The following is a 13,434-nucleotide window of genomic DNA, read 5'->3' as shown; positions in this document are numbered from 1 at the left end:
TGGTAAACAGCTGTTTTTCAGATTGGAGGGAAGTATACAGTGGTGTTCCCCAGGGGTCAGTATTAGGACCATTGCCCTTTTTGATATATATTAATGACCTGTACTTGAGTATAGAGAATATAATTACAAAGTTTTCAGATCACACGAAACTCGTAAATGTAGTAAAAAATGTGGAGGATAGTAACAGACTTCAGGAGGACATACACAGACTGGTGAAATGGGCAGACACTTGGCAGATGAAATTTAACGCAGAGAAGTGTGAAGTGATGCATTTTGGTAGGAAGAATGAAGAGAGGCAATATAAACTAAATGGTACAATTTGAAGGGGGTGCAGGAATAGAGAGACCTGGGGGTGTACGTACACAAATCTTTGAAGGTGGCAGGACAAGTTGAGTAGGCTGTTAAAAAGGCATATGGGATCCTTGGCTTTATAAATAGAGGCATAGAGTACAAAAGCAAGGAAGTTATGCTAAACCGTTATAAAACACTGGTTAGGCCTCAGCTGCAGTATTGTGTTCAATTCTGGGCACCACACTTTAGGATGTCAAGGCCTTAGAGAGGGTGCAGAAGAGATTTACTAGAATGGTACCTGGGATGAAGAACTTCAGTTATGTGGAAAGACTAGAGAAGCTGAGGTTGTTCTCCTAAGAACAGAGAAGGTTAAGGGGAGATTTGAAAGAGGTGTTCAAGATCATGAACGGCTCTGATAGAGTAAATAAAGCAAAACTGTTTCCAGTGGCAGAAGGGTCGGTAACCAGAGGACACAGAATTAAGGTGATTAGCAAAAGAGCCAGAGGCGACATGAGGAAATATTTTTTTTACATGGTGAGCTGTAATGATTTGGAATGCACTGCCTGAAAGGGTGGTGGAAGCAGATTCAATACTAACTTCCAAAAGGGAATTAAATAAGTACTTGAAGGGAAAAAAATTATAGGGCTATGGAGAAGGAGCAGGGGAATGGGACTAATTGGATAGCTCTCTCAAAGAGCCGGCACAGGCTCGATGGGCCGAATGGCTTTCTCCTGTGCTGTACCTACTATGATACCATGACAAACTAATTAAAATCAAAATCTCAAGTCAATTTAAGGCTTTGGAAAAAAAAAATACATTCTGGGAGGGGCAAAATGTTATAAATTTGATCATGTAGCATTTGAGAAGTGTTTTCAAAATGGCCTGGATCGGGTGATTATATTGACAATTACTACAGACTGGCAACTGCGCTTTATTAGAGACAAAACCTGTAGCTGAAACGGTAGAAGAATAGTTTGAGAAAATGTTCACCATCATCTGTACTTACATATTTGCTCCCACAGCATTAAGGACTTTCATACTGACTGGATCCAAAGTGAGGATGGTGTTGTATTGAATTGGTTCAATACCTTGGGGCTGATATATATGCTTTTGGTCAAAAGAACTACAGTGGAGGAAAACATGAGAAAATTATTAGTATTATCAGTGGAAAATAGCAAAATCTCCATTTGATCATATCTAATGTAATTACTGCATAGATCTACCTTCCCAGTGCTTTAAATGTACCATGTTACCTTTTTCTTTCTCAAACAGACAAAATGTCCTAAGCCAACAATCAAATAATGCATCTGTACTTTTCAAATTTTGCTGGCAAGCTTAGTGATGCTCAGGACAAAGTAATCATAAACCTTGTTAGTTATGTGATGTCAACAACAAAAATTTGCATTTATGTAGCACCTTTAATGTAGTAAAACGTCCCAAGGTGCTTCACAGGAGTGTTATCAAACAAAACTTGACACCGAACTACATAGGTGGATATTAGGACAGGTGACCAAAATCTTGACCAAAGAGGTAGATTTTAAGGAGCATCTTAAAGGAGAGGTAGAGGGGCGGAGATTGAGCTCTGGGATTCAGAAGATATTATGTAAGGATTAAAAGAATAAAAGCATGTCACTGACAGAAATATTAAGTGACAAAGCAGCAAAGACTACTATGACCAGAATGTTGAAAAGTTTAGTCTTAAAGGAGTTCAAATGTATGGTGTTGAGTGGCAAAATGTTACAGTGCTGGGACCCAGGTTTGTATTTCCTATTCCTCACGTCATGAATTCATAATTTCAACCGTGCCATCATGAGCAAGTGATGAGTGAAGACCAGGTACTTCCCCATTGGGAGACAAAACAAAAAAGTCAACCAAGACCACTCTTGTGTGCCTCCCAGCTCCAGTAGCAGAGAAGCATTGGCTGAGGTTTGGAAGCAAGACATTCATTCTCCCTCTCAGAAAGGAGAGTTGGGAAGCAGAGAGATACCAAAAGACAGGAAGTTGAGAAAATAATAAATACAACAACAACTTGCATTTATACAGCACCTATAATGTAGTGAAACTTTCCAAGATGCTTCATAGGAGCATTTTCAGACAAAATCAGAGGGGGATGGGGGGAAGCCATGGTGGGATTTAAAACTGAAGACAAGGATTTTGAATTCAATGAACATGGAGCCAAAGTAGGTCAGAGTTGATGGGATGATAGGTGAGCGCGACATAATAAAGCACAGGATAAATGCAGTAGAGTTTTGAACAAGTTGGAGTTTATGAAGGATGAGAGGCCAGCAAGGACAGTATTGGGATAGTTGAGTCTGAAGGTGACAAAATTCAACTCTTCTCTGCACTAAGGGTTAGTGCAGAGGAGAGTTGACATAGGGACAGAGGCAAGCAATGTCGCAGAGGTGAAAGTAAGGGTTCTTGGTAATGGATAGAATGTGGATTTTGAAGCTGAGTGCGGGGTAAAAGACAACTGGCCCAGCCTGAGACAGTCGACTGGAATGGAGTAAGCAGCAAGAGTCGAGTTGCTACTAGATACTTCTGGACTCCTGCAAAGATCTATGCTTGGCCCCCTACACTTCCTTTTTTTAAAAATTCGTTCATGGGATGTGGACGTCGCTGGCGAGGCCGGCATTTATTGCCCATCCCTAATTGCCCTCGAGAAGGTGGTGGTGAGCCGCCTTCTTGAACCGCTGTAGTCCGTGTGGTGACGGTTCTCCCACAGTGCTGTTAGGAAGGGAGTTCCAGGATTTTGACCCAGCGACAATGAAGGAACGGCGATATATTTCCAAGTCGGGATGGTGTGTGACTTGGAGGGGAACGTGCAGGTGGTGTTGTTCCCATGTGCCTGCTGCTTTTGTCCTTCTAGGTGGGCAAGGTCGCGGGTTTGGGAGGTGCTGTCGAAGAAGCCTTGGCGAGTTGCTGCAGTGCATCCAGTGGATGGTACACACTGCAGCCACAGTGCGCCGGTGGTGAAGGGAGTGAATGTTTAGGGTGGTGGATGGGGTGCCAATCAAGCGGGCTGCTTTATCTTGGATGGTGTCGAGCTTCTTGAGTGTTGTTGGAGCTGCACTCATCCAAGCAAGTGGAGAGTATTCCATCACACTTCTGACTTGTGCCTTGTAGATGGTGGAAAGGCTTTGGGGAGTCAGGAGGTGAGTCACTCGCCGCAGAATACCCAGCCTCTGACCTGCTCTCGTAGCCACAGTATTTATATGGCTGGTCCAGTTAAGTTTCTGGTCAATGGTGACCCCCAGGATGTTGATGGTGGGGGATTCGGCGATGGTAATGTCGTTGAATGTCAAGGGGAGGTGGTTAGACTCTCTCTTGTTGGAGATGGTCATTGCTTGGCACTTATCTGGCGCAAATGTTACTTGCCACTTATCAGCCCAAGCCTGGATGTTGTCCAGGTCTTGCTGCATGCGGGCTCGGACTGCTTCATTATTTGAGGGGTTGCGAGTGGAACTGAACACTGTGCAATCATCAGCGAACATCCCCATTTCTGACCTTATGATGGAGGGAAGGTCATTGATGAAGCAGCTGAAGATGGTTGGGCCTAGGACACTGCCCTGAGGAACTCCTGCAGCAATGTCCTGGGGCTGAGATGATTGGCCTCCAACAACCACTACCATCTTCCTTTGTGCTAGGTATGTCTCCAGCCACTGGAGAGTTTTCCCCGATTCCCATTGACTTCAATTTTACTAGGGCTCCTTGGTGCCACACTCGGTCAAATGCTGCCTTGATGTCAAGGGCAGTCACTCTCACCTCACCTCTGGAATTCAGCTCTTTTGTCCATGTTTGGACCAAGGCTGTAATGAGGTCTGGTGCTACTAGATACTTCTGGGCTCCTGCAAGGATCTATCCTTGGCCCCCTCCACTTCCTCATTCATATGCTGCCCCTCAGCAACATCACACGAAGATATGACGTTAGGTTCCACACATACAGTGACACCCAGCTCTACCTGTCCATCACCTCTGTCGAACCATCCTCTGCATTGTCAGACTGCTTGTCTGACATCCAGTCCTGGATGAACCGCAATTTCCTTCAGTTAAACATTGGGAAGACCGAAACCATCGTCTTTGGTCCCTGCCACAAACTCTGTTACCCCGCCACTGATTCCATTCCCCTCCCCAGCCACTGTCCCAAGTTGAAGCTGACTGTTCACAACCTTGCATCCCATTTGACCCCGAACTGAGATTCTGACCTCAGCCTCTCCATCACAAAGACCGCCTACTTCCACCTCTGCAGAGCAGTTATCTGAATATGGTACACATGCATTTAACTATTTATCTACAATGTGTTCTTTAGTATTTCTTCATAATGCTGGAATATCCAGGTGCTTTGCTTTAGAGAACAACATCTATATATCTGAAATTACTTCACTGAGTCTATGGTTACAAATGCTCACAACCAACCTGGATCAATGATTCAGTGTTATTAATTAGCACATTAAGATGACAGCATGATACAGTTATTTCTAACTGTGCTGAGTCATTAGAAGATTTGCAAAGACTGTGGAACATAAAATTGGATTTGTCTCTCAAATTACACTTGCCAATGTGCGAATGCTGCAGGTGGTAATCTTGCATATATACCCTCAACTTTTAACTGCGATTTATATAGAGTACCACATTCTCAGTCACTGATGCAATCTTTTCCTAAAGTATGGTGATGTCAAAATCTATTACCACTGGTGTATCTTGATATCTTTTACCGTTTGATTTAGTTGCATTTTATTCTTTGAGTTTCTCCCTATCAATAGGATGATAATGATCAAAGCAGATTATGTATTTTTTTTTTTTACTTAGCACAGATATATGCCAATACTTGTAATTTACAAATATTTATTTAAATTATTTTGATAGGTAAAGTTAGAATGCTTCCCTCACTACTCCCTTGAGCAAATTAATTCTATTCCCTTTTTCTATGTCACTGGTGTTGGCAAGCCAAAAGGTACTTAACCAAGGACACAATTGAAAATAAATTTAAAGCCCTAAGTTGGGCATTCAATTGAAGCATTTTTTTTTCACAAATGCTATTACTGTAGTCGACATTAGTGTTTTGCCATGCAGTGGCAAATTAGAAATAATAATTGCATAAAGCAGCGCTTCATAAGGCAATTAGCCTTCCAAGCTAGATGTGTTGTCAGCATATGTAAACAATGTTGTAAATAAATGTATGCTATAAATACTACAAGTGCCTATGACCAATATGGGATCATCTTAATCTTTTTTTTAAAATTGAGTGGGAAGAATCGACAGAAATTGTGAGGCATAGAAAAGTAAATGAGAGCAATCATGAGATCACACACAAGAGACTGCCATCATAGGGTGGAAAAGTGTGCAAGAACCCACAAAAGTGAGAAAGAAGGCTATCACAAGAAAAAGAATGAAAGACAAATCACAACCAGAAAGCAACAAAAATAATCTTACCATAATCAGGAGAGACAGAGAAAAAAACAGGCACAGATCGAGCTTTCGGATCTAAGATTGTGAGAATGTGTACAATAGCGATTGGGCGTGAGAGCAAGCTGACTGATTAAGACAGATTGCAAGAGAGAGAGAGAGAGAGACACCGAGACCTTGTGTGGCAGTAATCAACTGAAAATACAGAAAGCACACATCACATGAGAGAGACTATGAGAAAGATAGCTGGCAACAAGATAGTAATTTTGACAGAGATGGATAACAAGAGAAAATCCTTGGTGGCTTTCGCTGCAGCAGAGTGAGCAGCAGTAGGGCAGTTTAATGTGGCTTTATTGCTGAAATTATATAGTCCATGGTTGCATGATTTAATAAAAGCTGGTCATTATCAGGTGCCTGTAGTCACATTGATGGCAAAGAAATAAGCTGCGAGAGTGAGCAGCATTCTTATCAAGGCTAGCACAAGTACAGATATATAAGGTGCAGCCAGCTTAAATAAACATAGACGGTCATAGCGGAAAAGTGAGTTATCATGAGTGAGAGACTGATCTATTAGGAGAACAAAATCATATAGAAGTCCAAAAATACCATCAAAAACAAATCAACTGATCACTCATTTCATTGCTTTTTGCCTTATTTGGCTGCATGCAAAATGGCTACAGCATTTACCTACATAATAACAGCCACAGCACTTCAAAGTAATTCATTGTACAACGTGCTACGAGATGGGACAAACAGAAATCTTAATTTTCATTTTAGAGTTAACCTTTGTTTTAATATTGAGGAATTGAATTACATTTAATTCTGCTTATCCACCTTGTGAGAATTGCCATAAGGACCCATTTTAAATAAATTTGTTTACAGTACTACAATTAGATTATTTTTTTTAAATGTTTTTGTTAAAATCTAGTGATGTTTCCTCTAGCATAAGTCGTGGGGAGTCAGAGGAAATGCTGTTTTGTAACTTGGGCCCACTTAGCCCTAAGCGCGCTTACTGCTATTGTATACAGTTGACAGGTTGCTCATATGCAGCTGTTAAAAAGTCACAATCATGAGGTTTCTGACAGGTTGCCAGGGCAAAGCAGCAATATAAAAATTGCTATGCTGGCCTGTATGGGCAGACCAAAAACTCAGCCTGCCACAGATGGAACAAAATGGTGACCCATAGCCCTTTGCATAGTCCCTGGTACCGCTAGTGGCCAAGGGAGAAACCACCTTTTGAGTTTGTGCTCAGTGCTGCCAGTGGAGCTAGTTCCACCTTTACTTTTCTCAGAAGATGAATGAATGTTGAGTGGGATTTCTGTCATAATGTCCTTTGAGCTTGAAACAAACCAAATATAATCTTGCAATAATAGAAATCAGACATGGACATGAAATCACTGCATCACAGGAGCTGTAGTCCAGCTCAGCACATTGTCTCAACATAAATAGTGCCCCAAGAGGCTGGACACAGCAGACACAATGGTAGCTGGTTGAATAGTTGGGGACAAGATTGGTGCATTTGAGGATTTATCAAGGTCACAATGGCCCACTACACTTTAATTCAAAATTGGCACCCCTGGCCAGCACGATTTTAATAAAAGTGACATTCAAGCACAGCCACAGAGGAAATCACTGCTAGTTGGGGTCTATCAAATTAGATCCAGAATAAATATTTTAGAAAGTCTGAGGGGGTGAATGGGGACCAGACTACCGACAATCAAGAACATCAGGTTCATAGCATAAACAAATTTCTCACTTCAAACACTACAACATACTGTTTAAATAGGAAGTCTGCAAGAATACTGAATAAAATTATAAAGCTTGTAAATATCAATCCTTAAATAAAATAGCTAAGATTTTTTTTCTAACTTACAAACTTTATTTTGAATTTTTGCATTTAAATTAATTTAAAAGAAAGAACTTGTATTTATATAGTGCCTCAGTTTCAAAACTAAGATTGATAGATCTTTGTAACGTTAGGATATTAAGGGATATGGAACCAAGGTGGGTAAATGGAGTTAAGATACAGATCAGCCATGATCTAGTTGAATGGCGAACAGGCTCGATGGGCTGAATGGCCTACTTCTGTTTCTATGTTCCTTTCATGACCTCAGGACATCCCAAAGCTCTTTACAGTCAATGAAGTACTTTTGAAGTGTAGTCACTGTCATTATGTAGGAAGTGCAGCAGCCAATTTGCAGACAGGCAAGGTCTCAAACAGCAATGAAATAAATGACCTGATCATCTGTTTTAGATGTTGGTGGAGGAATAAGAACTCCTCTGCTCATTATGAAGGGTTTTGATAGTTTCTTCTTATTCACTCTGTTTCCACTGGCAGGAGGGTGGGTAACCAGAGGACACAGATTCAAGGTAATTGGCAAAAGAACCCGAGGGGAAATAAGGAGAATTTTTTTTACGCAGCAAGTCATGATCTGGATTGCACTACCTGAAAGGGTCGTGGAAGCAGATTCAATAGTAACTTTCAAAAGGGAACTGGATATATACTTGAAACAGAAACATTTGCAGAGCTATAGGGAAAGAGCAGGGGAGTGGGACTAATTGGATTGCTCTTTCAAAGAGTCGGCACAGGCACAATGGGCCGAATGGCTTCCTTCTGTGCTGCATGATTCTATAAAAACAAGTTTGCCTTATCTTTGCAAGATTCCATAGAATACATTTTTTCACATCTCCTGCATTGGATTGCTCTTATAATGTGTTAGACCAGATAAGAGAATCCTCTGCACCCCAAAATACAAAATTACAGAGTAACTGTGCAAGGCAAACTCACGTACTTCTCATCCCATACATGGTTTCCTCTGTGAAAAATGACAAGGTTATCTTTGGAATCCAGAGCAACTCCAGAAACTTGGCCCAGCTTTAGTTTCCCTGCAGGCCATTCAATTGCTTCTTCCAAGTGAGAGACTACAAGTTGAAAGAATAAATCATTAGCAATAAATAAATATTATATGCTTTACTTTTACATAAGTTAACATATCAGTATTGACATTTGGTATATAGATGCAATTGTGTGTATTTCTTTATCACATATGAAAAAAAAGACATTAGTATTTTTTTTAAATATTGGGAAAATGGCGAATCTCTCTGTAAAGCACTATTCAAAATAACCTGTTATCTTTTGAAGTCCTTTATCAATTCAAAGCCAGCAGTATTTATTCAATATAAGAAACAGTGAATGTCTGAACTACTGAGTCTGGTTATTGTTTTGTGATCTACTGGTAGTTACCCGGCATTTGTCAAAAGTGAATCAATAAAAGTTCACAATTTTCATCAGTGCCGTAATTATGTCTGATTACAATGTTGTTTGAAGTTAAGTTCATATTTAGGATTTCTTATTCCAGCAATGGTCCAAGAAATCCGCAGAGGCGATATTCCGGCATAAGTGCTGGGATGCGCCTACTGGGACTCTCCAGAGCACGCAGGGTCAGGAGGAGCTTCCCTAATTTTAATAACCACGGCAGGTGTCTGAGCTACTAGCAGTGGATGTAGGGCACCCGCCAGCCAAGGGAGGCTGTCATATTTGGCAAAGGCTGTCCCGTGTGAAGGGAGAGGGAGTGCCGGGGCCACTTTCCCAGCATTTGGGGGCTGGTAAGCACCCAAGATTCAGGCCGAGTGATACCTGCCCAAAATATGCGAAAGAGGTGACCCTGTAAACTCTATCAGAATCTGCACCAGGAAGGTGTATTTATCACAATATGCCCTATTTATCACAATTTCCTTTCAGTGAGGCTCATGGAAAGATGTAGCAGACACGATGGCAGTTGCAGAAAAACTACTCATCATTCTACCATAGTGAACCCGAGTGCTAAAACACACTGCTGCTTACCAGACACAACAGAGAGGAAGGCTGTGCAAGAACATCTGACCAATGAATAATTTTGAAGACTTTTGCTTGAAATTTGCTTTATTGATTTATTTTTGCCTTGATATTCTTGGAGAATTACAAAAACTGGATTTGTGTTACATCCTTTCCTGTCTTCTGCTGATTGTTAGCATCCAGGAAAGAAGCTCATCTTCATTTTTCCCCATGTACACTGCTTCAGGTTTTCATTTTAAATATTTATTGTTGAGAATAGAACTTGTTCAAGTTGGATCCAGGGTACACCCCATGATAATTGCTCTGTTATGTGTATTACCTTTTGCAGCAGTTCATATTTGAACCATAAAATGATCCTAAATTGAGGGGTTAATATAAAGTTTCAGCACATTACCCCGTCCTCTCATTCACATCCAGTGTAAAATTACCCAGCACACTCAGCCAGGACCAAATGATCGATAAGTTATTAGATTTTACATTATCAAAACCAAGCAGACTCTGTTCAACAGCATGAGGAGCCTTTCAAATGTCACTCTGCTGATGTGTCCTGAAAGTTGGCTGTAGTATTTTTAGCAGATCATATAGGTGGTTGGCAAAGTTTCTAAGCTTAGCATCCTGTTTGATATCAATAAAGAATGCACCTGAGTTAATGTCTAATACTGTACTAGTTTGCATATGGCATTTTTAATCATGTCTTCCATTTTAACTTGGTAGTATGAATATTTGAAGTTTATCATTTGAAAATGATTCATTACCCCATTCCCTGATGTATTAGTAATGCAGACCTGAACTGTAGAAACCAGGAAAAGCTCAGGTTCAGCCTGGTTAGACAATCTTAGGGCACTACAAAGAGCAGCAGAAACTTTTTTTTTGTTTTACAGAGGGTTGTGAGGTCGTGGAATATACTATTTAAGTTAGAGATTAAAGCAGAACTGGTGGTAATATTTAAGATTAGGTTAGATAGATGGCCAAAGGGAAGAGGAATAAAAGGATATTCAATCTTTCAAAGTTCTCTAGATTGGAAAATTGCACATGTCACTCCGCTTTTTAAGAAAGGAGATAGAGGGAAACCAGGGAATTATAGACCAGTTAGCCTAACATCTGTTGTGGGGAAAATGCTGGAGTCTATAATTAAGGATAGGGTGACTGAACACCTCGAGAATTTTCAGTTAATCAGAGAGCCAGCATGGATTTGTGAAAGGTAGGTCGTGCCTGACAAACCTGATTGAATTGTTTGAAGAGGTGACTAAAGTAGTGGACAGGGGAATGTCAATGGATGTTATTTATATGGACTTCCAGAAGGCATTTGATAAGGTCCCACATAAGAGACTGTTAGCTAAGATAGAAGCCCGTGGAATCGAGGGAAAAGTACGGACTTGGTTCGGAAGTTGGCTGAGCGAAAGGCGACAGAGAGTAGGGATAATGGGTAGGTACTCACATTGGCAGGATGTGACTAGTAGAGTCCCGCAGGAATCTGTCTTGGGGCTCAATTATTCACAATATTTATTAACGACTTAGATGAAGGCATAGAAAGTCTCATATCTAAGTTTGCCGATGACACAAAGATTGGTGGCGTTGTAAGCAGTGTAGATGAAAACATAAAATTACAAAGCGATATTGATTAGGTGAATGGGCAAAACTGTGGCAAATGGAATTCAATGTAGACAAATGTGGATCAAAAAAGGATAGACCAGGGTACTTTCTAAATGGTAAAAAGTTAAAAACAGTGGATGTCCAAAGGGACTTAGGGGTTCAGGTACATGGATCATTGAAGTGTCATGAACAGGTGCAGAAAATAATCAAGAAGGCTAATGGAATGCTGGCCTTTATATCTAGAGGACTGGAGTACAAGGGGGCAGAAGTTATGCCGCAGCTATACAAAACCCTGGTTAGACCGCACCTGGAGTACTGTGAGCAGTTCTGGGCACCGCACCTTCGGAAGGACATATTGGCTTTGGAGAGTGCAGCGTAGGTTTACTAGAATGATACCCGGACTTCAAGGGTTAAGTTACGAGGAGAGATTACACAAATTGGGGTTGTATTCTTTGGAGTTTCGAAGGTTAAGGTGTGATCTGATCGAAGTTTAAGATATTAAGGGGAACGGATAGGGTGGATAGAGAGAAACTATTTCCGCTGGTTGGGGATTCTAGGAGTAGGGGGCAGAGTCTAAAAATTAGAGCCAGACCTTTCAGGAGCGAGATTAGAAAACATTTCTACACACAAAGGGTGGTAATCAACGGTATTAAGGGATATGGGCCAAAGGCGGGCATATGGAGTTAGATCACAGATCAGCCATGATCTTATCAAATGGCGGAGCAGGCATGAGGGGCTGAATGGCCTACTCCTGTTCCTATGATATGGGAACAAGGTGGGTTTATGGGATTAGGACTATTGCTTGTGTGGAGAATAAACACCAAGATGAATTGGTTGGGCCAAATGGCCTGTTTTTGTGTTGTAATTTCTATGTAAATGATTTCAGTATATCCAGACAATGGAGGGAAGGAAAAATATCAAACAAGGGACCCACAACTGATTACTACCAGCAACGTCTCTGAGGGCAAGGTCAGCATTAGGCTTTTATGCAATGGACTCTCAAGTCAAATAACCCAATGATAGCCATTGTCCAGGCATACACATTTGGGTGAGCCATGCCACCTACAGAACTGTACCTCACCAAGAATCACTGCCTTTAGGAGAGTTCAAAGGGGAAAAATGAATATAGCAATCACAATAAATCTCTCAATGAAGTTGAAGAGAATTTATTGGCACTTTACAGTCATATACCAGGCCACTGCATGAATTCCTTATATTCTCCAGAGATATTCTATTCCCTAATATAACAAACTAAACACGATATGAAAAGGAAATTTGCAGTTTTATGCAGGAAGGAAAAGGGGTGAGGTGCTGCAGTCAGAATTTCAGGAGCTAGGGAGGAAGTTAACAAGCATGACCTCAAATGTAGTAATCTTGGGATGATTCCCAGTGCCACACGCTGGTGAGTATAGGAATAGTAGGATAAGACAGGTTAATGGTGGCTGGAGAAATGGTGCAGGAGGGAGGGTTTCAGATTACTGGGGCATTGGGACCAGTTCTGGGACAGGAGGGATCTGTTCGAGATGGACGGGTTGCATCTCAACTGAGCTGGGACCAATGTCCTTGTGGGGAGGTTAACTAGAGCTGTGGGGGAGAATTTAAACTAATTTGGCAGGGGGATGGGCAACAGGACTGAACATTAGAGGGGAGAAACAAGGTACACAGAGGACTGGGAGGGACAAATAAAACTAGAGTAAAGAATAGTCCAGAAATAGGAGGGATCAGACAGGGGGCAAATGCGAGGCAGTCTAAGATGAGTTTGGTGTGCATGTGTGTAAATGCATGTAGCGTGGTAAATAAGGTTGGTGAGCTGCAGGCTAAAGTCACCACAAGGGTTTATGATTATAATAGCAACGAGAGAGACCTGGCTCAAAGAAGGGGAGGAATAGGTATTTAATATTCCTGGGTACAAGGTATTCAGGAAAGATAGGGAAGGAAAGAAAGGAGGGGGGCAGGGGATGGCAGTACTGATCAAAGAAACAATTATAGCACTGGAAAGGGATAATGTAGTTGAGGGTAGTTGGTTGGAATTAAGGAATAGAGGAGCGAACACGCTACTGGGTGTATTCTATAGGCCACCAAACAGTGGGAAGGACATAGGGGAGCAAAATTGCAGGCAAATTACAGAAAGATGCAAGAACCATAGAGCAATAATAATGAGGGGCTTCAATTATCCTAATATAGAATGGGAAAGTAACAGTGTAAAGGTCAAAGAGGGGGAGGAATTCCTGAAACGTGTACATGAGAACTTTCTTGAACAGCGTGTTTCCAGCCCAAAAAGGAAGGAAGCAGTGCAGGATTTAGCTCTGGGG

General features: G+C 41.4%; 1 protein-coding gene across 4 annotated transcripts in view; it reads right to left on the bottom strand.

The window, feature by feature from the left end:
• The window catches only part of pam (peptidylglycine alpha-amidating monooxygenase), a 276,130-nt gene that overhangs the window by 23,093 nt on the left and 239,603 nt on the right, over window positions 1-13,434 (bottom strand). For all 4 annotated transcript variants that reach the window (XM_067982909.1, XM_067982913.1, XM_067982911.1 and 1 more), the window contains 2 exons: window positions 8,487-8,616; window positions 1,298-1,414 (listed from right to left, as the gene is read on the bottom strand). In XM_067982909.1, the coding sequence (XP_067839010.1) occupies window positions 1,298-1,414; window positions 8,487-8,616 (247 nt within the window). The remainder of the gene's footprint in view (window positions 1-1,297; window positions 1,415-8,486; window positions 8,617-13,434) is intronic.

The sequence above is a fragment of the Heptranchias perlo genome, chromosome 4 (assembly GCF_035084215.1).
Source record: "Heptranchias perlo isolate sHepPer1 chromosome 4, sHepPer1.hap1, whole genome shotgun sequence".
In the NCBI taxonomy this organism is placed as follows: domain Eukaryota; kingdom Metazoa; phylum Chordata; class Chondrichthyes; order Hexanchiformes; family Hexanchidae; genus Heptranchias; species Heptranchias perlo.
Note: the sequence above shows the minus strand (reverse complement) of the source record. Positions and strands in the feature narration are given on the sequence as shown.